This window comes from Protopterus annectens, chromosome 14.part0, assembly GCF_019279795.1.
Source record: "Protopterus annectens isolate FY-2018-M chromosome 14.part0, PAN1.0, whole genome shotgun sequence".
Lineage (NCBI taxonomy): Eukaryota > Metazoa > Chordata > Ceratodontiformes > Protopteridae > Protopterus > Protopterus annectens.
Genome location: NC_056748.1, coordinates 945695025 through 945721628, shown reverse-complemented (window position 1 = coordinate 945721628; position 26604 = coordinate 945695025). Strand labels below are relative to the sequence as shown.

Sequence of the window (26604 nt, the reverse complement as noted above, 5' to 3'; positions counted from 1 at the left end):
GAATTAATATGATTTACTTCTATTTATCATAGATATTGATTAAAAATTATTAACAATGAATGTATGACAGCTTTTCAATGTGGAACTTTGAGGAACATGAACTTTTTAAGACCCACAATGAGGTACACTTGAGAGGAATGGACAGAGACAAATCATTAGCAACCTAAACTTTTATTTTATGTCTTAAAGCTACCACTAACTGCTAAGTGTAGACTAGTGAAATGTGTATATAATTGCAACTCACACACAACAATCCTTATTTTGGCAAATGTAAAGTACATTCAGACTATTGAATGACAAGTAAATGGAAATCCAATGGGAGAGAGACTAGAATTGTACATCATTACCTTGTATCCACCCTGCAATCACGCCAAGCTGAGTTAAAAGGAAGGCAATTTTATTGTAATCCATAGAAAACCTTGTATAATAAAAAGAGACACAGATAAAATGATAGGCTGCAAACTGAGAGTTCAACTCATTGTCACCATGTTGTTTATGTACCAACGTTAACATAAAAAGAAATAAATGACTATTATAATTCCCCTCTGGGAACTGCACTTGACTTGATCACTTCATGTTAGTTATAAGAAGGAATGGAAAGTGATGCTTGAAGCTACACTCACAGATTCAGGCAAACCATTTACTCTTTGAAACCAAATTTTCTTTTGGGTTAATACCTTGGTCTTTACTACACCTAAATGAGAATCATGAACTACTTCAAGTGACCCTTCCTGCAAAAATCTAAAAACCGAATCAAGAAATATTAAAAGAAGCACACTGCACATATTGTCACAAGAGGATTGAATATAATTAGTCTTTACAACGAAAAAACTTCACTTTCAAATGTAGTGTGTGTGTATGTATGAATGTGGGCCTTTTATACGTGTGTGTGTGTGTGTGTGTGTGTGTGTGTGTGTGTGTGTGTGTGTGTGTGTGTGTGTGTGTGTGTGTGTGTCTGTATGTGCGATGCTCTATTCTGCTTTGCATCCACTGAATGTTGGGATAAGTTATGGCTCCATGTAACCTGAAATGGATTAAGTAGGAACCTGAAAATGCACATCAGAATATCAGAAAGAATATAAAATGATCTCCATTTCTTAAAGATGGTGTGTAATGTCACCTAAGGGTATATAGCAGGTAAAATTAGAAGTAATTACTGTTAAGGAAATACAGCTTGGTGACATGGAGATATAAAAGCCTTGACTATCACCCAAGTAATCTGAGATTTTTTTTTTTAGTTTCTCAGGTGCATGTTGCAGCTGCCAGGGGGGGTGAGCAGCGAATAACAAGGCTGAGCCTGCCTGCCTTCTTGTAGGGGAAGGATTAGCCTGAACATGTAGGCAGGGTTAGACCACTCCTTCTGCTCTAGTGAAGACCCTACCCGGGAGTGATAAATATATTGAGCAAGCAAGTTTGAGGTGTGTCAACCAGTAGGCACTGGACAGGGCTGCTCTTACATTGCTTTGCTCAACTATATAAAGTGAAAGTAACACACAGAGGGTGGGTTTACAAAGGTGTAATAGCTGCCTTACCCTGTGAGGACATGGCAGTGCACTGGACTTCTCCCATTTCTTAATTCACCAGTACAGCGGGAAAGGCTGGTAACCCTGTCCAGCAAGCTTACAACTAGACTTTGAATTGATAGTGGGTAAGACCTCATGGGGACACTGCGCCATGAGGACAGTGAAGAGATCCTATGCAAACAATTATTAATATTAAGGAAGTAATATCATGTTTTTCAGTTTTACAAATTTTCCATTTTGCCATTTGAAACTGACTTTTCACAGTAGTTGCAATGTAAAGGCATAACTTAACATTTGTTACATGCAAGCATGAGAAAAGTATTTTCTTTTTTTAGAGGATTGTTGTCTAATAGTGAAAAATACATAAAAAACACCTGACATAAGTGAACCATTATTCTGATCAAATGAAATACACCTGGGAGATAAATGGAGTGCTGCTGTGACAAAGTCCTTAGCAGTTCTCCTTTAAGTTGCATCCAGCCCACAAGCTCTCTGAGATAGAATAGAAGAAGGCAGGCTTTCTACAGCCTTTGAGAAAGCTGCTATCATATCTGTCTAAAGACACAATCCTGAATATCTGGTTTGATAGAAGCTCTCTCAAAGGCTGTAGAAAGTGCTAATATCACATTTTTCCATAGTAGTGAGTTCAGCATGCATTCCAGTTTCTGAAAGTGAACTTGGCTGGCTTAGTAGATGTTCTAAGAAAGAATACGAACTGGCATTTCAAAGGGAAGTCCTTTGGCTGTAAAATCAGGCATTATGTTATGTTATCAATTCTGCACAACCATAAAAACCCTGCTATACCCCCAGTCAAACCACCACCCTATCTTCTTCAACAAACAACAGCACAGACCCCATAGCCACCCAGTTCAACACACACTACATTAAATCTGTTTACTCTCTACTAGAATCTAATCTAATCCACCTTCACATCTCTCTATTCCCACCAGCAATATTCACAATAGCAAAAACGAACAAAAGCCCTCTCTTTCCGCAAAATACCTATCTCAACTATCAAAAATTACCTTCAAAAATGAAAAATGACTGGACCAGCTGCTGAGAAACTCCCAGCCGAGTTCCTTAAGCTAGCTGCCTGGCATACCCCATCTCAGTACTCATAAACAGATATGTCACAGAAAACTATGTACCTGTGATCTGAAAAAAAAATCACATACCACTTCACAAAGGTAGATCAGCCACAGACTTCTCCAACTACTGCCCCATTGCAATTTTCTCCACTCTGTCCAAAAGCGTAGAAAAATGCATATACTTCTGACTGCTAACCCATGTCATAAACAGCAAACTACTCCCACTCCACACAAGTCTTCCAACCACAGCACAACAACTCTGCCTAGTTTCCCAGAACCATAAATACCAACAAAAACAATGACAACCTAATATCCACCTTGTTTCTGGATCTAGTATGCCAGAAAAACACAAACTGAAGAAAACTAGACCAGAAGTCAGGAAATGTTAATTCTCCAGTGGGGTACAAAAAATGTAAAATCCAATCTTCTAAGTCAGTTTATCCATGAAAAACACACTTTATTTAATCAAAATACATAGAAAATAGGCAATAAGGCAATAAATAAATTAATAAGTGATAAATCTCAAAGTAGCAAGATCTGCAGTGTGAGTCTTCTGCCATTGCCTGATTCCATTTTTAAAGTGAAAAGTAACATATACTTGTCTTACAAGATGTTTCCTGTATGGTCATTTGATAACAGCTACATGTATATTTTTCTTGCTATTGTTCAATTGAAATGTATGCTTTCAGGACATGCTCTACATTATTTTCAGTGCATAGGTCACACTAAAGGCTGAGAATTAATAACAGTGTTCGTTAATTCTTAAGTATAAGGTTGTACAAAATGTTTTCATATAGCTTAGTAAAAATATTGGGAGGTTGGCATAATGGTTAAGGTGCTTACCTTACAGACGCCAGGTGTGGGGTTTGATCCTCAAATGGGATAACTGGTTTGGTTTAAAATGGTCCACAAGGGCAGTTAGCCTAGTACTAATCTACCTCTAAAAGAAAACTTTAATAGTGTAAACAACAGAATGGTTACTTGGGCCTTGATTCATGAAGACAGATGATGTCAAATGCCATTTGCAGTTCACTGTATAACAGTGGCTAGATGTTATCTAAATGCTAAATAAAATGAGACAAAGACAGCCATGCGATGCATTTTTTTCAGATTCCTTATAACTTAAGTTCTTCTTTGTGGCTAAGTCATAATCATTTAGTAAGATGCAATGTTCAAAGTCCCAGCTGTCTGTGCCTCTAAGCTAATTTGATTCTCAGAAGTCAGTATCAACATCTGAGAACATCTGCTTCAGTAAATAAATTGCAGATTTCAGAAAGATTGATTGAAAAGGAATTAAATCTAGCTAATTAGTGGGAGGAGATGAGAAGCAGGATTTCTTATTTAGCGGCTAGTGCTGTGAAGCTACTCAGGGTGTGTAACTGCATTGTATTTTTTTCACTCATCCAGTTGTGCTTTTGAACTACCAACCATGACTGTAAAACTGCCATTGGAAGTGCCACCCAGTCCCACTTCATATGCTCATTCTACTTGTCACTAAAACATCAAAAAGGGAAGGCCCTCCCCTTAGACTGTTAAAGCCTGATTTAGCTTCTGTTCATATCATTCTATTCACTTACTGCACACAGCAATATTCAGAATATGAATCTCTTTTTCTGTCTTACTTTTAACATCTGTGATATCTGAGACCAGACTACCAGTCACTAGAGAGCCTAGTAGCTACTCCTTTGAATCAGCTTGGGAATAGTTCTTTTGTATTACTCTTTGTGAGAAAAGGGAGAACACTATTTCCTAGCCATTCTACGGAGCAGCCATAACTAAGAAAGCCTGAAAATTGCTTTTTAAGAGATAACTTGGGATTAATGCTACTGCTTTGCTCCTGGTGAGAGAAGGAACAGAGAGGCTGCTAGAGTCTGATTTGGCAGTGCATATTGGACTTCACTTAGTTTTGGTGAGAACCTCTTCAGGGTATTTATACAACTTGGCTTTCTGTTGCTGCTATAGGTTCCATGCTGGGTATCTACCAAGAGAAGACTATATGTAGTAAGTATACTGAGCCTAGCAACACCTGAGGTAATACAAATACTCAGGCGGCAGATTGAGAGTAGAGCTACTCTTTTGCTTCTGCTGAGAAAAGGAACAAATGATGTTCTTCGTGTTTCACTGTTGCAGTCATCACACTTGGGTTATCTGCCTGCAGGTAGCCCTCAGTCGGCCTGAATACCAGAGTCTTGGGATTTCTGCGTCGGATGCTGTCGCCTCTTCCATGACGTCAGGGGTATAAAACATGCAGCCGATGCCATTACATCAGCTTTTCTTGCTGCGCAGGAGCCCGAAGCAGAAGCAGTTCACAAGCGCCGGTCGGCCGCTACCTGAAATTTTCGTTTTTTGAGTTTCTAACCTGAATTTTTCTAAAGCTAAGTACCCCACTGGGGATTATTTTTTCTTGCTCTAACCAATGTCAGAAAAAGTTAACAATTGTCTTGCCTGTGGAAAGCAAATACCTCACAGAGATTTTCATTCTTACTGCATCACCTGTTTAGGCCCAGACCACGACGTCCCTCGCTGTCAGTTTTGTGCCTTGTTTAACACCCAAACTATTCATTGTCGGGCTATCTTTCTTGCTAAATTCTTTCCCTCTCATTTTTTGTATCCCGAAATGGCTTTGGTAAGCCATCTAACTACCGATCTTCCGAAAAATGTAAGGATAAAGACAGAGACAGACCACATAGGTCCAAAACTGCCGATGATGCTTCCGTTAAGCTAGTCGCCAGTCTGTCGGTACTCAGTGAGGTGCCTTTGCAGCCCTGATACCCGCTTCTACAGGTTCGCAGGCCTCTGCTGAGACCCATTTGGAGTCCAGTATGCCGCGAGATGCTTCTTCGATTATGGAACCTGTGGATGTCTCTACCTTGGATGGGTACAGAGCCGCTGTGCAGGCACTGACTTCTGAGGGTGTATTCCAACCTTCCGATGTTTGTATTAAACCGACTACTTCATTTCAAACTAAAATGACTGAGTTTCTCAGGACCAGAGTTCGCACGGCACCTAGAAAATCGACGACCAAAGCGCATGCTCAAGCTCCCATGCCACAGAAACAAATACTTAGAATGGCTGAAGACCTCATAACTCTAATTAGGGGAAGCCAGCCTTCCCCCTCTAAAAGACAAAGAACTGATTTCCCTTCTGATTCAACAGACCATGAGTCCGATGACTCTGATCCCTCTGATTACCAGGACATACTCTTATCTACCTATGAGGATTGAAATGCAGAGGATTCCATTCCCTCTGCCTCCCCTCCAGAGGACTTTTCTTTGGTGAAACCTTGCATACCTTAAGAGAGCATTTCCATTGGGAATGCCAGGACTACCCTCAGTCCAAAAAGAGACTCCGAGAATTTTTAGACTTGCCTCAGCACAGGCTTCTAGCTGTACCCCTGTCCTGGATAGATGATGTCTTCATGGAATCCGGTCTTACTCCTGATTACCCCAGCTCCTAGAAAGCCTGACAGGTACTACAGGGTACCTGACTCTCACAAATTTCTCTTTAAGAATTCCACTACAGATCCAGAGACCATTTCACAGGGACCTAAAGGTATTAAGGCTACTACAGCCAAAAAAATCCTACCCCTTCGAACAGGGATTCAAGGACTTTGGACAGACGGGGAAATAAGGTATATACCTCTGCAAATCTTGCCATCAAGGCTTTAAATTGCCAGTTTCACATGTTAAAGTACCAGCAGTATAGTATGGAACTAATTAAACAAAAAAATGTTGTTGCTTACAGATTTTGAAGAAAATAAAGATTTACAGGAGTTACTGCAATTTGCAAACCAAGTCAGTAAACATACTTTGCAGTGTGGTTTTGATGCCTTAGAAGCATCTTGCAGGACTGCTGTCACTAGGTCTGTACTGAGAAGGCATGCCTGGCTGAAGGAACTAATCTTGCCAGACCATGTCAAAGCAAAATTACTAGATGCTGAATTAAACCAGGAACGTTTGTTTGGTACAAAAGCAGAAGAGGTTCTTAAAAAGAAGGAGGAAAAAGCTAAAGCTCTGCAAACTGTTAAAGATTTCTTACAACTACAGCCACCTAGATTCAGTAGGTATTGGCCTTCAAAAAATTGGTCCTTTCCAGTCTCTACCAGGTCTTCTCAGCCCAAACCCTGGGGCAACAGACCACCAAGGCTACAGTCTCAGGGTACGCAGAGACCTAACAATGGAGTGGTCCCCCCTCAAAAACAGGGAGTGGTAAGCCACCCCCTTATGGAAAAAATTCACAATGACTTGTCTATCATCCTTCCCAGCCATGCCAAGTACTTGCACCCCTAGGAGGAAAACTCGCCCAGCATGCAAAAGACTGGATGTCCATTACCCAGGACTGATGGGTCCTAAACATTGTATCCCAGGGATACAGATTCTATGTCCACTTACTGCCAACCCCAAGCCGGTTGCCAGAACTTCCTCCAAACCAGTGGGCAGAGGCTCAGAAGCAAGTACTTTTTCTTCTCAGTGGCAAGGCTATTCAACCTGTTCCAATAGAGCAAAGAGGACAGGGTTTCTACTCCAGACTGTTCCTGGTGCCCAGAAAAGAGGGCTCTTGGCGCCCTATCCTGGACCTGTCCATTCTCAACAGCTTCCTGGTGGTCCCAAAATTCAAAACACTTATACTACAACAGCTGCTTCCTGTGCTAGCCAAGGACTCCTGGCTAGTCACCCTAGACCTAAAAGAAGCTTATCTGCACATTTCCATAAGGGAATCTTGCAGGAAATGTCTACGTTTCAGGGCGGGCTCTATGCACTATCAGTTCTCTGCACTTCCCTTTGGCTTATCTACTGCACCCAGGGTGTTCACAAAGTGCCTGGCTCCAGCCTTTGTATACTGCAGGCAGAGAAATATTCAAATTTATCCATACTTGGATGATTGCCTGATTCAGGTGGACAGTCAGGGATTGCTACTTCAGCACCTGGCATTTGTAAACAGACTTCTAACTTCTCTGGGGTACACCATCAATAAAAATAAATGACATCTGGTGCCTAGCCAAAAGATTGTATTCCTGGGAGCAAGCTTGAACACAACTTCCCAGATGGCATTCCTTACTTCAGAAAAGAAGGCTTATTTGACAAACTGCTTCAAACTAATGGCCACAAGAACCCAGCTGTCTGTAAGAAAAATACTGCAAGCCCTAGAGTTCATAGCCTCCTGCATTCTTCTAATTCCATATGCAAGACTGCAAATGAGGAAACTTCAATGGTACTTAAAAAGTCTCTGGTGCCAGCATTCTCAGGGCCTGGAAACAATTATTCCTATCATTCCTTGTCTAAGGTCAGAGTTCCTTTGGTGGGCAGAGGCTTGCAACTACAGCAAGGGACTCCCTTTTACTCAGCCCCTCACCACCCAAACCCTGACAACAGATGCATCACACTATGCATGGGGGCGCTCACATGGCTGGCAAATGCATTCAAGACAAATGGAGCCCAGGACAAATTCACCTACATATCAATCAAAAAGAAATGTTAGCTGTACAGAATGCTCTGACAGCCTTCAAAAACCTTATCCTTCCAGGACAACTCTTGATAAAGACAGACAATACCACAGTTATGTGGTACATAAACAAGCAAGGGGGGGACTCATTCCTACCCACTCTGCATGTTAGCCATGGCCCTGTGGAATACAGCCTTGTGCAATCAAGTGCACCTGCAAGCTCAATTCCTGCCAGGCAAACAAAATTCACTGACAGACGACTTAAGCAGAAATCTACTGGACCCACACGAGTGGAAACTGGAACCCACACAAGTGGAAACTGGAACCCATCTCATTCAAACTTCTAACCCACAGGTGGGGGACAACAGAGGTGGACCTCTTTGCCTCCCCCAAAACCAACAACTGAGCAAATTTTGCACCAGAAATCCCCACAGCCAAGCATGGAAAGTGGATGCCCTATACTTTACATGGGAAAACCTCTCAATTTATGCCTTTCCCCCTCTGCCCCTCCTCTCAAAAGTACAACTCAAGATCAAACAGGACAAACCAAGGACAATCCTTATTGCCCCGGACTGGCCCCACCAGCACTGGTACCCACTTCTACACAGTCTGGCAGCAGTGCCACCCTGGCACCTACATCAGACCCCCCTCCCTGCTATCCCAGCAGGAGGGACAGATTTTGCATCCTCAGCTGCAAACCCTGAACCTTGTAGCCTGACTTATTCCCTGAATATTCCACCAGCAACCCTCAGAAAACAGGTGCTGGACATCATCCTTGAGGCCAGATGGCCTAGTACTAGGAAATCCTATTCAGAAAAATGGAAAAGATACTGTTCTTGGTCATTATAATACTGAGCCACCTCTCTTTTCTCACACTCTGGTCAAACAGTTCCTGAGAGGAGCTAACAATTTAAGACCCCCGAGGAGAGTGCCCACCCCTGCCTGGGACCTTAACTGTGTACTAGAGAAGCTCACGCTTCCCCCTTTTGAGCCTGCTGCTTCAGCACAGTTAAAATTCCTCTCTTGGAAAACAGCCTTACTTCTAGCCATCATTTCAGCAAGAAGAGTGTCTGAGTTACAGGCACTAATGGCTGTGGAACCCTTCATTATTTTCCATGCTGACAGGGTTTCCCTCAGGACTAACCTATCTTTTATGCCCAAGGTGGTATCCAGTGTGGCTCTAAACCGATCCATCCATTTACTAACCTTTTCCCTAATCCTCAGAATAAAGGGGAAATGGTCCTGCACTCCTTGGACATGCACAGACAACTCAGGTTCTACCTTGATAGGACTAAGCCTTTCAGAAAATCTGACCAGCTGCTAGTCAGCTTTGCTACAGGGGCAGAGGACAAGGCCATTTCACCATTTCCAAATGGATAGCACACTGCATCCATTTCTGCTACAAGCACCATGGAAAACCTACCCCACAGGGGATCAGAACTCATTCCACTAGGGCTACCTCAACCTCTACAGCATTTCTTAGGGGAGTCCCTACCAGGGATATCCTGGAAGCTGCAACCTGGAGTTCTGTACAAACCTTCACCAAGCATTACCACTAACCTGTCTTTTCTAAATCCAGAGCTGGATTTGCCATAGTAGTCTTACAAGGCCTGCTAGCCAGCCCTACTATTTCTTGACTGCCTCCACCCTTCCTCAGCTTTGGGAATCAACCCAAGTGTGATGACTGCAACAGTGAAACACGAAGAACATAGTACAGTTGTGTGCACTTACCATAAAAGTAGATGTTCGAGTGTATTCATCATTGCAGTCCTGTTTACCCTCCCTCCAGCCCCCTGACTCTTCTATGCTTTCTACCTATCCTCCTTTTGGCTATATCTTATGGCTATGGTATTTGCTTTTTACTGGAAGTGTTCCACACCATGTAATTGCTTCCTATTTTGGGGCTTCTGACATCTGGGGCAAGAAAACGGATGTAATGGCATCGGCTGCATGTTTTATACCCCTGACGACCTGACGTCATGGAAGAGGCGACAGCATCCGACACAGAAATCCCAAGACTCTGGTATTTGGGCTGACTGAGGGCTACCTGCAGGCAGATAACCCAAGTGTGATGACTGCAACAGTGAATACATTCGAACATCTACATTTATGGTAAGTGTACACAACTGCACTATTCCTAGGTTTGTTGAGACCACATTATCTTCACTACAGACAATATCTCCAGTAATCAAGTCCGAACCTCATAGGCGCTACTCCCCACTTCATCCCATCTTAGGAAGCACCTGGAACCATGCATTTCTACTTTCCACCTGTCTTTGCAGCTTGGTTGGAATGGGTATCCTGATACAATGTAGCAGCACATACTATTTAAACAAACTGATGCAATGTGTGAGAGATAGTTATATAACTATGACAGCAAAGCTCTCACAAGAAGTCACAGCAAATAACATGCAGGTTGTCAGTACCACACAGTATCACTCTAAGTCAATTACACTGACATATATTCTAAACCAATCCCTCGCAACTCAGACCAATTACATTGACATATATCAGCTGAGGTTCTTAAATGTAACTTACCTAAACTGCAAAGGCCTCTTAAATGTAACCTAAGAAAAACGTCCCCTCAACAACCTCACATACAAAACAGGCAGCACTCACCATGATGAATACATCTAAGAGTCACACTGACTCAGTTCAAAGTCCCATAAAGCAAACCTCCATGCATTCCAACATCCTAATCAAAGCACTCCATATTGAAACACACTGATGGACTACTCACCAGGCTGTGCAAGGCAGAGTCGTGGGTCAATTGCATATCAGGTGACAGGATTCGCCATGTGATGCGTACGCTCAGGTCTTTGCACCACAAGTACACATATGATGCAGTCATAGTGTGTGTGGGTGTAAATGACTTGAGATGTTCCAATCTGGACTATATGGAGAGAGAGGCATGATGGAGCTCTCAGAATATGTGTCCAAGGCATATATGAGCTTAGCTTTGAGCAGCAGTCTACCATCACTAAGACTGATGCCACAATACAAACAAATTGATTTCAACAAGTGGCTTAGCTTGTGGTGTCATTCTAAGGAGTACAAGCCTAGGAGAAGATGGTAGATGGTCCAAACTGCTTTGCATCTAACACCCAAGGCTTTTGTGTACTTGTTAAATCCTTATTCACTCCTTAGTGCATTTTTAGGCAATGTCAGTTTTATAAAGTTCCCAGGGTAGCAGAACAGAATCTGGGTACCATAAAGGTATTACTGCTAAAACTAGGAGCCATAACAAAAAACTCCACTCCCTACGATCATACCTTACAGTGGAAAATATTGATATACACATAACCACAGAGACCTGGTTCAAGACCACTGAGAGCATTCAGTTAGTGCAGAGTTTCAATGCCTATCTTACATTCAGGCACACCACAATAGATAAAGGTAATAAAGGCAGCAGTGACTCTGTATTCCTAACATTAGATGAAGGTGCTAAAAGCGGCAGTGTCTCTGCATTCCTAACATTAGATGAAAGAGCTAAAGGCGCAGTGTCTCTGTATTCCCTACATTAGATGAAAGTGCTAAAGGCGCAGTGTCTCTGTATTCCTAACATTAGATGAAGGCGCTAAATGCGACAGTGTGTCTGTATTCAATTAGATGAATGCACTAAAGGTGGCAGTGTCTCTATATTCCTAACATTAGATGAAGGCGCTAAAGGTAGCAGTGTCTCTGTATTCCTAACATTAGATGAAGGCGCTAAAGGTGGCAGTGTCTCTGTATTCCTAACATTAGTTGAAGGTGCTAAAGGCACAGTGTCTCTGTATTTCTAACATTAGATGAAGGTGCTAAAGGTGGCAGCATCTCTGTAGTCCTAACAGTAGATGAAGGCGCTAAAGGAGCGGTGTCTCTGTATTCCTAACATTAGATGAAGGTGCTGAAGGTGACAGTGTCTCTGTAGTTGTAAAAAAAACTAATCTCCAGATTCATTAGACAAGATAATGATTTAAGACTCCTCCATCTCCAACTTACAATTAATAAACCTCCCCTATCATATCATGGCTAATTATAACACATCCTCTTGTGTCCTCCTCAGTCCATAACTCCTACATCACCAGTATATGCATTAAGCTAAACAGCATTCTTCTTGGAGACTTCAGCTACTCCTCCATTAAATGGGAGACTTATACGTCCTCAAATATGTATACCTAGAAATATTTGGACTTCATCAGTACAAACTCACTGGACTAGTTAAACCACATTTCAACCTTGTAGCTTCTACCCTGGTCAAATCAAACCACAGACTGGTCACATTCACTTTAAGACTGAAGCCAAAAGCATCTTCCAATACCTCAGTATTCAGAGATTATGCCAAGGCTAATCTAGTAAAATTGAGTGATTTTTATTTATTTAACATTTGTTGACTGGGAAAGTCTGACTAGGTTCCACAGAGCCTGTTTTCAGCGGAGGCCTGGGGAGAAATGCTCCAGATGCATGTCTTTAGAAAGTGGGAGGAAACAGGAGTACCCAGAGAAAACCCACACAAATGCAGGGAGAACATGCAAACTCCACACAGAAGGCACCCCAGCCGAGAATCGAACCGGAGAACCTCTTGCTGTGAGGCAACAATGTTAACCGCTGCACCACTGCGCCACCCAGTGATAACTTGGCTAAATATAGAAGCCCCTTCCATCTTGACAATCCCACTGCTAATGTGTAATCCTTTATTGCCAAATTCTACGCTCATGTAAATAACTATGTAGATGCAACAGTCCCACAAAAAAGTACAACACCAAATATAAAAATAAGTCACCAGTGGGAAGTCTAATTTAAGCAGGCTCTATAATTAAAAAAAAACCTCATTGTTCGCAAAAATAAGTTTAACTCTCAAGATGCCAATAACGTCCTGGCTAAACCCGGCAAGGAATTCTGGACACTGATGAAATCAACCCATGCCAGAAATTAATCAAAGATAGCCACCCAGGTGAAGAATAATGATAAAGCCTTCTTTGACCATTTTAAAAATCTCACTAACAATGCCCAGTACTATGCAGAGTTAGTAATTAAAGTTATCACATACTTAGACACAGAGGACATAGCCTATCTACTAGCAGATAAATTTAAACTTCATCCCCTCTTCCCTTCTATATTCCCAGATGTTATACCTGCATCTAAATACTCCTTACTTTTCCTACAAACAAGCCCTTGAAGTGCTATCAAAGGCCAATAACACTATGGCTAAGGGTGGATAACATATCAGGCTATCTACTGGTCAATGTGAAGCATATTTCGTTAGCGCCCCCCCCCCACAGAAGTTATTCAATTTAGCTAGCAAACAGACTTCATGCTGGATAAATGAAGGAAAGCAAATAGTAATCCCTGTGCACAAAGGTTAGTCATCAATGGGCCCAGGTAGTTAATAGAGCCATTATGAAATACCACAAACATTAAAAAAAAGGAAAAATATGTATTATAAATACAACAAACAGGCAAAAGACCTAATAATAAAAATTATTTATTAAACCCCAGACACCTTGACAAAGCCTTCAGAGGAGTTCAGCAAAGAATTAACCATACACTCTCAACTATACCTTTCTTACTGGTTAGTCTGAAAGATGACTTGTCAAACACCCTACAGAGCCTATTCAGTATCAGCATCCAAGCAGACCTTTTACCGTATGAATGGCGGACAGCAGCAGTCATCCTACTGCACAAAGGTTGAGCATTAGTGGGCCCAGGTAGACCTGTTCACCTGACCAGCCTTATCTGTAAAGCTATGGAAAGGATCATTACAGAATTAATAAATAAGGACATTGGTAACCTAAAAACTCTTGACCCAACCAAGTTCAGATTTGTCAAGGGCGGATCCTGCTACTTAACATGGTCAGCTTCACTGATAGGCTTGCTGAAGCAATGAATGAGGGTAAATCAATACACACCACATATTTTGGCCTTACAAAGGCATTCAACACCATCCCACATTCAGGTGTCATAGATAAATTCTCCCAGCAAATAGTAAATCCCAATGTAACTCATTGGATGGCAAATTAGTGCACAAACAGAACCCAGGAAATTAGGTTAGGAGGCTCTACCCCTTCCAAAAGACCTGTTACTAGCAGTGTATCCCAGTGACCAGTCCTTGAATGGACTTTTTACTGTCTTAACCCACCATCCATTTCATGCAGGAATGGGCATGGCTAGGGTGATTGACAAGCCTAATGCTTGTGATGGTAGTATGCAAATGATGCATGACTGGCATGCCATGCAGATTTGACCGTGACATTATGCATACATTTCTTGATCGTGCATGATGATTTCTGAGCATTCCTGAGACTGTATGCTTTGTTAGTGTTTGTGTTTAAGTTTTCCTGATACATTACTTGGCAGCAGACTTTGGAATGAAGACATCCACAGTTTAATAAAGCTGTGTGTATTTAATGTATTTCTGTTGACATATGGCTGCATAAGCTCCCCTGGAATTGGGCCATTATGAAGACCCGTTTTCCTTTTCTTCTTGTACACGAACAACACAGCAAAATGAAACCTACACACTGCTGCTTTCTGTATCATCTCAGAAATTCAAGCAAGCCCCTGATTCTGGGCTGTAAGCATCCCTTTTAACTGTCTGTCATACTCACATCTCAATAAACTAAAAAATGCAAACTAAAGATGAATCACCTTGTCCTCCAGCACTGCCAGATAAAATTGTGTGCATCAGTTATCCAAGTTTCCCAAGGAGTTTTCTGGCTTAAGGCCCCTTTCCATTTCTGAACTTTTTTTTAAATTACTGTTAAATAAAAGTAACAAGAAGGTATGAAAAGAATACGGTGCCGTTACCAACGCACACTCATGCTACTCCTTTGCTGGAACGAGAGTACAACATTTAGTGCATTATAACATTCTCATTATACACATTCAAAATGACTCGGAAAGTATAACTATCGTAACTATAGTTTACTACTCATTTTGTAATATAATTATATTTAAAAAGTCTGTATAACTCTGAAATATGTATGGTGAAACTACAGTATGGTACTACACACAAATGTCTGACGTGACCCATATTCTCAGGTTTTAGTTGTCTTCCAACATCATACAGTTATGTCTTGTCTCCAGTTGTCTCTTTACCCCCGTAAAAAAGTGGAATGATGAATATGGTAAATATCGAATCCTAAGTGTTAGAACAAAACAGGCTTTTGCAGACCACTGACATAGTTGCAACCAGAGATACACCAGTGAATAACACAGCCATATAAACCAAAATCGATAAAAGGAAAAAAAAAAGTGTGTGTGTGTGTGTGTGTGTGTGTGTGTGTGTGTGTGTGTGTGTGTGTTCGTGCGTGTGTACCTGCATGTAAGTTTATGGTTAGATGAATATTTTTAGCCAGGATACACAAAGTAATTCATACAACTGAGGTGTCAGTGAAGAGGCATCACTTTATAAAAAAATGAAAAATAATAAGGCAGTATTTAAAACACAATAAAGTGCATCAAACAGCCTTCACTCTCTGTCTGTGATCTGCATGGTAGTCAATACATCAGGTGTGTCTGTAAGTTATTTGCACCATATTTTTGTCAATTTAAAATGTCTTCACATTATGCAGTTTTATTACTGAAATTGGCATGACTAGGTTCTGTTGAAAAGTAGTTGAATACAGACACCACCCTTCCTCTTAAAGCATTTACAACCACCACAATGACAGTGATGTTGCAATATAATGTGAAATGGTAAATTTGATGAAATACATCATACAATTCAGTAAATCTGCTTGCCGCATGCTAGGAGGTAGAATATTCATGCGGATGAGTAAAGTAACAATATGTTTATTCATGCATTTTATAAAACGTCACCTAGCTCTGTGTGTTGGGCGGGGTTTGGGAGAACCTTGCTACTGTGCAGCCGGTGGGTTAAGACCGTAAAACAAAATCCCTTGAACCACTTATTTTTGGCATTAACATTTTGGAGGTCAAAGCAAATGTTAAGAGTTTATGGCTGACCGAGTTTGCAGATGACTGTAAACTTGGTGCCAAAATAAACTCCCCAGGGGGTATCAGGATACTTCAAAGGGGTCTTTCCCAAATAGCCAAGGTCAAACCCACAGAGTAAAACTAAATATCAAGAAATGCATTATTGTATCCTTTGGCTTCCGTGACTTCTGTTGTAATAATCACAGTGACAACATATTGACATGTATACAGGGATCTGGGAGCCTATGTTGACAATGAGCTGTCCTTTGATCACCATATTTCCACTATTGTAAGGAAGCCCTTTTCATTGCACAGCTTATATCTAAAGGTATGGTGTTCAACTGTTCTGCACATTTGCACAATTAGAGATAAAAGGGAAAGGACCACATAAATCACATCACAAAGATGACACACATTACATCACAGGAATCACACGTATGACAATCAAAAGGGTAACACATATCTCATCTAAAGGAACACTCACACACACACACACACACACACACACATATATATATATATATATATATATAAATATATTGCATCACAAGGAGCACACCTATTACATAACAAGGACTACACATATCCCATCAATAGTGAACAGCAATCAGCAAATTGTGTCACTGAATCTAAATCAGTGAATTGAAACCTTGTATACTTAACAATCATTAATAAATAGGATAATAGCATCCCTGATTTATAACTTTTACATCTAAACTGCTTTCCGTCTGTTTGTAATTGTCACCATCCTAAATCCTGCCCTTCCCTGCCTCACTCATTTTATTCGTCATCCCTAAAACTAACCCATCTCTGTGCATCCCTGTTGTGTGTTTTTTCCACTATGTGGAACTCTTTTCCTATATGAATGAAGTGTTGTCCCTAAACACACTCATGTTTAATGTCTTAACTTCTGTCTGAATCCAAATATACAGGTTTTTGCCATTCAATAACCTGAAAATGCACAACATCATGATGGTAGCAGCAGCACAGTTTGAATTTCATCTGTGATGGAGTTAAAATTGTTAATTTTCATTAATTGATTTTTGCTGGGATGTAGGTTGTACCTGTTGTTATCTTAAACCTGTCCAGTTCAATCACTTGTAAAATATTAAAAAAAAAAAGAGTAAGTGAAATAAAATAAAATACATGCAGTCTTCAGTAATTTGGTATTATCAAAACTGATGCAATGTGCCGTGTGGTAGGATGGTTTTCTTTTTTTCAGGCCTCTTAACTATTTTGTAAGTTAATGGGGTTGACAGGGGGGAGGGATATGTGAACAGAACTTCCTAGAAGTCATTAATAACCGCAGGCATCTTTTAGGTGTGTGAATTAAGCAGGGCTGGGTTATTCTTACTGTAAGCAGTACTGAAAAATAGTGACTTCTCAAGAAAGAAAATGTTGTGTAGTCATGAAACTAGAAGGCTTTTGAAGACTGCTGGGTATTTAAGCACTGTTGTACTCTCCTCAGCAGTTCTGTTTAGGACAAATTTACTGTAGAGAAATACAGGCCCTGTCAACTTCCCCAACCAAAGCAGTGTCCTGTCCTGTTCATGATATGCAGGCTGCGTTTCCCATGATATGTGCAGACGAGATAATAAATTACAGCAGGGACAGCCTAAAGATATTTATTTCCAATGAGACTTACTGGGAGGAATTTATCACTAAATCAATATGTAGAAGGAAAGTAATTGAAACTTTGTAAGAGTATGAACCAAGATGTTCATTTCCAGTGTAAACATTAATGCCACAAATGACATACTGTCTGCCCATAAATGGATAATAAACTGTACTCAAAATTCACTTAACATCATAAGACTGAAACCAAAATCCTGAAAGCTACAGAAAAATGTAAAATGCAAAGTAGTGAAACTCAGAATCCTGACATAATGCTGAGTATATAATATATGTATGAAAATGAGTGTAAACCCTACACTTCATAAACCAAATCAAAACAATAAGTACACACGTGCAAAGATACATAACGAATTACTTGAATGAGTAAACAAATAAGAGGTTTTTTCAAACCATCTGTCCCTTTTCCCCGATGTTATGGAATCTTGGACTTAGAAAAATGAATATTTAGTAGGTGTGAAAAGAGGGTTATACCAGCTGCCTTTTTTTTTTCCAGGGAGGAACAGTATTTGGTTGTGGTTTGAGTGTTGGGTTACATTAGCTTCAGATCTAGTCATCTAGGCTACCAAAAGTAAGACTTGCAATTAAACTATTTGATGAGGAACCTGGTGTGAGGGCAGAACAAAGTTCTTTACATGCGGCTGCCACATGTTTAGAATATCAGAAATGAAAAGCCTTCATCTCCAGCAAACTTAGAAATTCTAACATATAGTGAGAAAATAAAACTCAGAGTTACCATATTGGAGATGGTAGATTTAATAAAAGATATAGGCATCACAATTAGCAAGGATTTTACATTTAAGAAAAGTTGTCAGCTATTAAGAATGAAGAAGATAGGCCTAATTCTTAGTATGGTACAAACAAGAGATCCATAAATCTTAAAAATATTTTATACATCAATAATTAGATCATTTATACATTTATTAAATACAGGTTAATGTTTTGTGCATTATCAATACGGATTGTGTTACCCTTGAAAAAGACTGAGAGAAAATGCCAAAAAATTAGATATTTGAAAAAGTTATACTATGAAGAAAGATTAAAACACTAGAATATGTTTCACATTTAATTCAGAATAATTTCAGAAAAACTGTGCCAAGCTTACAAGGCTATTTAAGATGATGAATTAAGATGTGATTTAACATTTATTTTAGGAGAAAAGTGTAGTAACCTAAGATAAAGAGGTTTTCAATATATTGTTAGTCTCAACAGAATTAACAAAAGAGATGACTTTATAAATCAATTGATCCCCAAACTGTGGAACACAATACCACTATATCTTAGTGTAGATGTTAATTTAAATATTTGCAAGCAGCAACTAGAATTTGCATATACAATAAAGGAATCTGCAGTATGTATGGTCCAGTTTTGGCAGTTGGCAGTTTTAACTTAACTATGTAACTGATATGTGGACAACATTTGGTTGCCATGTATGAAAATATCTTTTCCTGTAACAGAAAATGGGTTTACTCTTGATGGAGCCTAAGGCCATCAAGAAACTATTACTTACTGCTGCCACTACTAATAATAACATTTTACATGTCTGATCAGTACAGCCAGATCTTTACTTCAGTTGCTTTGGAGGTACAAGCCCTGTTATGCATTAGTATGCAAGAGATATGACTAATTACTATCACGCTACAATGTGCTACTATAACAAACTCAAGGACCACACAAATAAATTATTTTACTTGTTGGCCAAGTGTTGTTCTTGGCCTCCCATCCCTTTTGTACTTTTTTTGTTGTTGTTGGTTTTGATTGCACAAATATGCTTCCTACTTTGGTTAAAACAAACTCAAGGCCCAGAGGATCATCACTGAGTTTGTATCCTAAGAAAATGTCCTGACTCAGAAACTCTTACTTCTGTACCACACATCCAACCTGATCTTAAAAAACTTGCAACATCTCTGCCACCCTCAGAGAAAGTCAAAACAAACTACAATATCTTGTTCTCTGAATAAAATAGTCTAGTTGTCACATGCCTGTTTTTAAAGCTGTTAGCCTTCATTGATAAATGGTTTTCCTTGTGTACATACTGTGGTTATTAAATATAACCTCTATTGAGGATGAGAGGCTGTCATCATGTGAACAGTTTTATATTAAAATAACATCACCCTGCTCAGTCAATATTTAATTGAATAAAGCTGCACCTTAATAAAATGTTCCTAACAGCTCAGGCTCTTAACTCATATCTTTTTGAATACTTCTTTTAGTAACAGTTATAACTCCTTATGGTATTCTGATGTTTTGGGGGCTGCATTCTTTAACTAGTTAAATGTTCAATTAATAAAAAGGCACCCTATGAAAGAGCAAGACAAAAGAAATAAAATGACACTAAACTGTTAATCTATGAAGTACTGCAGTGGAAGTATTCACCTTTGTTTGTCACTTATTGTTCGTATTTTTATAAAGTAGTTAGCTATGTGGATGGGATATGTTATGAAGTATCATGCCAGGAGACAGAAAAATATACTATCATTATTTAATGCAATTTACTGGAGATATTGATAGGTGCTTCCTAGTAATTATGAATCTGTTATTTTCCATGTACATTACTTGTTACAAACTGTGGCATACCATCAGTCAAACCTTAGATGATGCTGAAGAAAACTGTCACTCATACTTAAACTGCACGTTATACAGCTTGAGAGCTCTTATATGTAAGCTATTACATTAAACGTGTAAATAAGATTAATTTTCACATTTCTATATATATTTCAGTAAACAAGCTCACAGGAGAGCATTTCTTGCTATGTAAAATTAAAGTCTGCAGATCCTTCATATCTGTAGAGTTTATAAGTTATGAACAACTGTTGGTCAAAGAAAAGGTACTAATCAGTATTTTTTACCATTGTAATTCATTACAGTATTGATGCAAAGACTAAATGCACAAACTACTATCTCTGCAAAGAAGACTTTTTGCTGAACATATTTCTGTTTGTCTTTTTAATAGCATTATATTGTTCACAAGATATTCACATATGCTTGGTTTCTGTCCTTTAACTTGATTTTTCTCAAAATGATCAAGAATCTAAAAATGTGTTTAGGTTGCTGGAGATGTGATATTCCAAAGCTGCAAGGTGTCACTGAGTTACAGGTCCAATTCTCCTTGTGTAAATGTTCAGATTTTTTTATAATCTCTGGACCTGTTTCAAGTTACAGACACAAAATGACCTGCAATAGTCTATGTGCGGACTAATAAGCAATTTATGTATAAAAGTCAACATAAGTTCAGAATGTCTTGAAATGAAGGTTCCAAAATATCACTCATAATAGCAGTAGCTCTGAATTATAGCGCTCCCATTGTTTGCAAACGTTAAACTACTACCTATGATGACATCTGAATCCTTAACGTAAGTGCTAGTTAGTAAAAGTTGTTAATTAAAAAATAAAGATATTACTTATTAAGGCCATAAAGTGAGCCAGTATACATTTTTGTATTAAAAGTCCACTTTTCTTGAACCGTGCATATAATAAATCTAAGCCCTCGAGTCTTTGTTGTTCATACATATTTATAATCATAATAACTATCTTGATGTCATCTTCAAACTTACTTGTCCAGACTTTATCATTATTTAGCAGTGTAACTGTAAACATATTAAAAAGAATGGTCATGCACAAACACTTGTGGAACCCTTGATTCATAGTCTTATTTGGGAATATATACTCTAACTATGATGTGACTGTTCAATAACAAATTAGTTGTCTATTTTATAATAGTAAGGTTCACCCTTAAAGTTGATAAGAGGCAACAGTATATCTTGGTATGGCACTGCATCAAAGGATTTGGCCAAATTCAAAGGCTAATCATCAGACAGCTTTTGTCAGGTGACTTTCTTGGACTGAGATGTTGTTATATGAATGTACACTGACCATTTTTATACCTTCTTCTCTGAGCAGTTAGCCTCATATGTCGGTAACATGGAAAGATTAGATTAATCTGCAGTAAAGGGGGTTCATGATCTTCAGCGTATTTTGAAGACAGATGGCATGTTGCTCATATGAGACCTTTCTGAGGTGCATGTATACAAAAAACAAAGTGTTGTGACAAAAATATGGCAGCCTATGGCATTTTCAAATATTTCTGTAAAGGATTACATATATATGAAACAAACTGCAATATATTACAAAGAAATTGAATTGTGACTATAAAGAAAACTGATATATTTTGCAGTAAGCTGAAAAAGGTGGAATGTATTTCTTATGTAAATGTTTGCTAAATTGTTCATTTTCTTTTCAAAGTTAATTTATTTGGAGTTTTATAGTGTGGCATATCTGCCAGTGGTGATTTACTGGATTCCTTTATAAGAATACTTAGTTTTGTACCATATAATTGTCATAAGATGTTACTGGAATCCGAGAGTGAGATGTTGTCAATGTTTTCCAACATGCGGATGTAAAGAATGAAGCATTAGAAAACTTAGCACTTAAGCAGATTTTAAGATTAAGACATCATGGCATGCAAGTTTGAAATGTTTGCTTTTTTATATTTCATTACAGAGTCCTTTCAAGTAGTTATAAAAGGGAATGGATTTTTGCAAGCCAGAAATGTACATCATGTTCTCTGCAGCTTCAAGATAAATGATACAGTAACCATTAGTAAGTAAAATGCTAATAAGAAGCAGCTAAAATCAAAGCCTAAATCAAATAACTTGTATGTTTTAATTTTTGTAAAATATCACATGGCAATAAGTAACTTGAAAATGTAAATGTCAAGCAAGCAGTACTAAAGAAAATATTCAGATACCTAGCAAAGTACTGGATGATTTAGTGTCTCATTTTGCATTTTTCCGAAACTTAATTTGCTTACCATTTGGGTAACCTTTCACTCACTCCTTTTGTTCATGCATTATTTATCACAATAGCCATTATTTACTTAATCTTAATGAACTTCATCCACAGAAGACTTTGTTTCTGCAACTGATCTTTAATGTTCAGTTGTCAGTGTACATTTTCTGCTCATCTCACAGTATTTAGGCTAAAACATCAGTATATCTGTCAGCATTTGGGTTTCCAAGTCAGTGAACTGTACTAAGTATAGAAATATGAGGACTGTTGAGAAGCATTGAAAGTGAAAAATACTGGAAATCTTTTTGAGTACTGTCTGGCCCATCATGGGGGTGGGGAGGCTGCCTAGGCTCACTACAATAGCAGCATTGCAAGCCTGGTGAAGTCCCTGATGCACGTGATGTACTACATGGTCAGGAGGCTGCGTATATGTGAAAGTGCACATGCACTTCCCAGTAACAGCTGTTGCAGAGCTTGCAGTCTGACGAGAGGTGGTGGGGCTTAGGGCACACCTCTGGCAGCAGTATAATGTTGCATCAGCATCCTCAATTTCCTCACCAGCCAAAGAAGGGGGACAGGTTAAGCACGGGGAGGCTAAGGCAGATCTGGTATGACCAATGAGTGGCGAGCTAAGCTGATGCCATCTGATGGTCATCAGGCTAAGGCAGATCTGGTAGGCCCAATGAATGGCGAGCTAAGCTGATGCCATCTGATGGTCATCAGGCTAAAGCAGATCTGGTAGGCCCAATGAATGGCGAGCTAAGCTGATGCCATCCTATGGTCAGCTGCAGGGAGAAAAAACAAAGAAATATATACAAGAATTTTGATTTGAGAAAATATGAAAAATGCCTGATAAGAAATGTATTTATTTATTTTATTTTACATTTGTTGACCGGGATAGTCCGACTGGATACTTGTCCATTTTCAGTGGAGGCCCAGGGAGAAAAGCTCCATACATACATACAGAAAAACTTACATTAAACAAGTTAAAGCACTGTTACAGATACAATACATAGGATAAAAGTCATTCATTCTGTCATATATAAATCTGATTTGTTATATAGAGTAACAATTAGGAAGCAATGTAGGGGTGGCCAAAAGATCTCTTTAGCACATGTTTATATTGGCAGAGTTAGTCAGGATTAGAGCAAGGACATAGCCATTGCCTTTTAAAGTACTGTTTTAGATTTTTTTTTTTAATTGGGTTAGAACGGGTTCTGAAGTAAGCTCAGCAGGAAGTGAGTTCCATATTTTGCCAACGGAGTTGGCATATAGAGAGTCTTCAGATGAGTTGTTGCTTTTGAGGGTTTGGACTAGTAATTTATTGGATGAGTGAAGTATCTTGAAGTTGCTGTAAGGGGTGATAATTTTTGTAAGTATGGGTTTGTTTTCAGGTTGGTAGAGAATTTTATGTGCTACTATTAGCTGATTGCATTGAAGTTGGATAGGCAATTCTAGCCACCCTAGATTCTTTAGGTTCAGACAGTGGTGTTCATAGGTTCATAGGTTCATAGGTTCATACTAGGCTATCTGCCCGAGGGCATTTATAAGCCTAGCCCATTGTTTTGTGGCTTACGCCACCCCTTTAGTATGGGGAACTATACCCATTATTTTGCTGTGCCTCTGTCGAGCAGTGACACTGAGGTAATTCCTGGGGTATATCTGCGATCTCCCATCCATTGGTCAAGATTTCTCTTGAACAAGGCCAGCGAGGTGCTCTGCCTCACATGTACCGGGATTTTGTTCCACAGCATAGGGAGTCTTTGGGTGATGAATCTATCCCTCCAGCACGTCCTATTAATAGCCGTGTCGAGGTTTAAGTCTCCGCCCTTGTGGCTCTGATGGATCTAGATTTTTGAGGTGAAGCATATTCATCAAATCTGGGTTTGACATGGCCTTGTATGTTAGGCAAAGGTCACCTCTGAGCAAGCGGTGGCGACTGAATAGAGCTGGAGTTCTTTCAGTCGGGCAGCATAGGACAGATTTTTGAGACCCTTTATCCTTTTGGTGAGGAACTTTGTGGCCTCTCCAGCTGCTGCAAGTGTCGGGTCAGATACATTCCGAATGGGGCATTGTACTCAATCATTGGTCTGATGAGTGATGAGTAAAGGGAGACTATGACCTCCCTTGATCTAGATGAGAATCCCTTCATGATAAGGTGGGCAATGTAGAAGGACTTCCTAACTACTTTAGCTACATGGGTGTCGAATGACAGACTACTATCAACCTGGGTCCCCAGGTCCCTGATAACTTCTTCTGTGCTCAGTGGATTGCCACCTATTTGGTAGCTAGGGGTAACCTTGTTTTTCCCGAAGGGTATGACTATGCATTTTTGGCATTTAACTTTAGGCGTGGCTCTGGCACCAGTTATCCATTTCTGTGAGACCCTTCTGAAGGATATCTGTGTCAGATGTGTTTTCTACTATGGCGCCAGTTTGCAGTCATCTGCAAACTTTGTCAGCCATAACCCTCCTGTGTTTGCTTGTACTTGGAAAAGTAGATGCCAAACAAGAGTGGGCCCAGTACTGAGCCCTGTGGGACACCACTTGTGACAGGCTTTGAGTCTGACATGGCGCCAGCAACTCTGACCCTGTGGGTTCTGTCACTCAGCCAGTTTGCAACCCATCTTGTGATGTATGGGTTAACATTTAAGCTGATGAGTTTTTCAATGATACCCGAGTGGGGTATTGTATCGAAGGCCTTAGCCAGATAGAGGTAGGCTGTATGGACTGCCTTTCCCTCATCAATGGCTTTGGTGACTGTTTCAAAAGTCAACCAAGTTTAAAAGGCATGATCTGCCTTTGACAAAGCCAAACTGGGTTGGATCCAAAGTCTGCAAATTCCCTATGTCTTTATTTATGAGGTCCATTATGATCCTCTCCATGGCTTTGCAGATAAGGCTTGTCAAGCTAATGGGCGGTAATTTCCAGGGTCTGTGGAGGCACCGCCTTTGTGAAGTGGGACCACAGTTGCAGTGCGCCACTCCCTGGAGTGCGTATCCAGAGGTAAGACTTTGATTAAACAGCTGTCCTAGCTGTGGGTTTAATTCCTCATTGAGTTCGTGGAGCACACAGCCGGGGACACCATCGGGTCCCATGGATGCTGTGTTTTTTGCTTTGGAGAGAGCAGTTCTCACTTGGGCGCTGGAGATGTTTGGGGGGCTGCACTCATTTGGTATAGATATCTCTCCTTTTGGGGGGGAGGGGGGGAGAAGTTTGCACTGAACCTGTCAGCCAGTATGTTGGCAATGTCTGTAGGATCAGTAATCTTCACATCATTTTGAACTAGTTCTGAGCATATCTGGGAGTTTCCTCCTAGGTTTCTATATGCTGCTCCAGTGGAAAATCTAGCAATAGCAGCTAGAGAGTTTATTAAGGTCAGGCTTACTCAAGTTTGTGAAGAGAGAGGATGCATAAAGGAGGGTGGAAAGTAGATGTGTACGGCAATTACCATCCTAGCTAGTGGAGTGAAGAAAGGTTTGAGCTTGTATAGTGAGACAAGTTTTCTATTAACTTTTTTAGTAGTTTGAATAATATGCATATCAAACTTGAGGTTATTATCAACTGTTACACCTAAGAGTTTGGTAAAGGGATCTGGGACAATGACAGTGCGATTGTTAGATTTTATAGTAAAGGTTGGAGCGTAGACTGTACAAGTGGGGGAGAAAAGCAATAGCTTTGTTTTGCTAGGATTTAATAGTAGACATTGATTACAGAGCCAATTTTCGACAGTATTAAAAACATTTCGGGATAGAGTCTGCAGACTTAAAGGGGAGGTGGCAGAGCAAATCAAAGTGGAGTTATCTGCATATTCAATGCAAGTGGCTGTTGGAATGACTGTGTACAGGTCATTAGTAAAGATAGAAACTAATAGGGATCCTAATATAGAACCCAGAGGGATCCCAAGGGTGATAGGTAGAAGGGAAGATAGTATGTTCTGCCATAGTACAGCCTGTTGTCTACCACTCAGATAAGATTTGAACCATTGGAGAGCCTGGACATCTAGGGGAATAGTTTTAAGTGTGTGTATGAGTAGTTGGTGGTTGACCATGTTGAAGGCTTTGGAGAGATCAAGAAAGAGGGCAGAAGAAAGCTTATTGTTGTTTTGGTTTTGATTAACAACACTGGAGAAAGAGAGGAGGGCCATGGTTGTACTGTGGAATCGTCTAAAACCAAGCTGTGAGTTAGCCAGGAGATTGTGGTGAATGAGATGGC

At 39.9% G+C, this 26604-nt stretch overlaps 1 protein-coding gene across 1 annotated transcript in view; it reads left to right on the top strand.

Annotated features, from left to right (window-relative positions):
• LOC122789359 (anthrax toxin receptor 1-like) overlaps positions 1-26604 on the top strand; it is a 1490698-nt gene that overhangs the window by 751617 nt on the left and 712477 nt on the right. The window contains exon 10 of the mRNA XM_044056748.1: positions 22103-22201. Within this exon, the coding sequence (XP_043912683.1) occupies positions 22103-22201 (99 nt within the window). The remainder of the gene's footprint in view (positions 1-22102; positions 22202-26604) is intronic.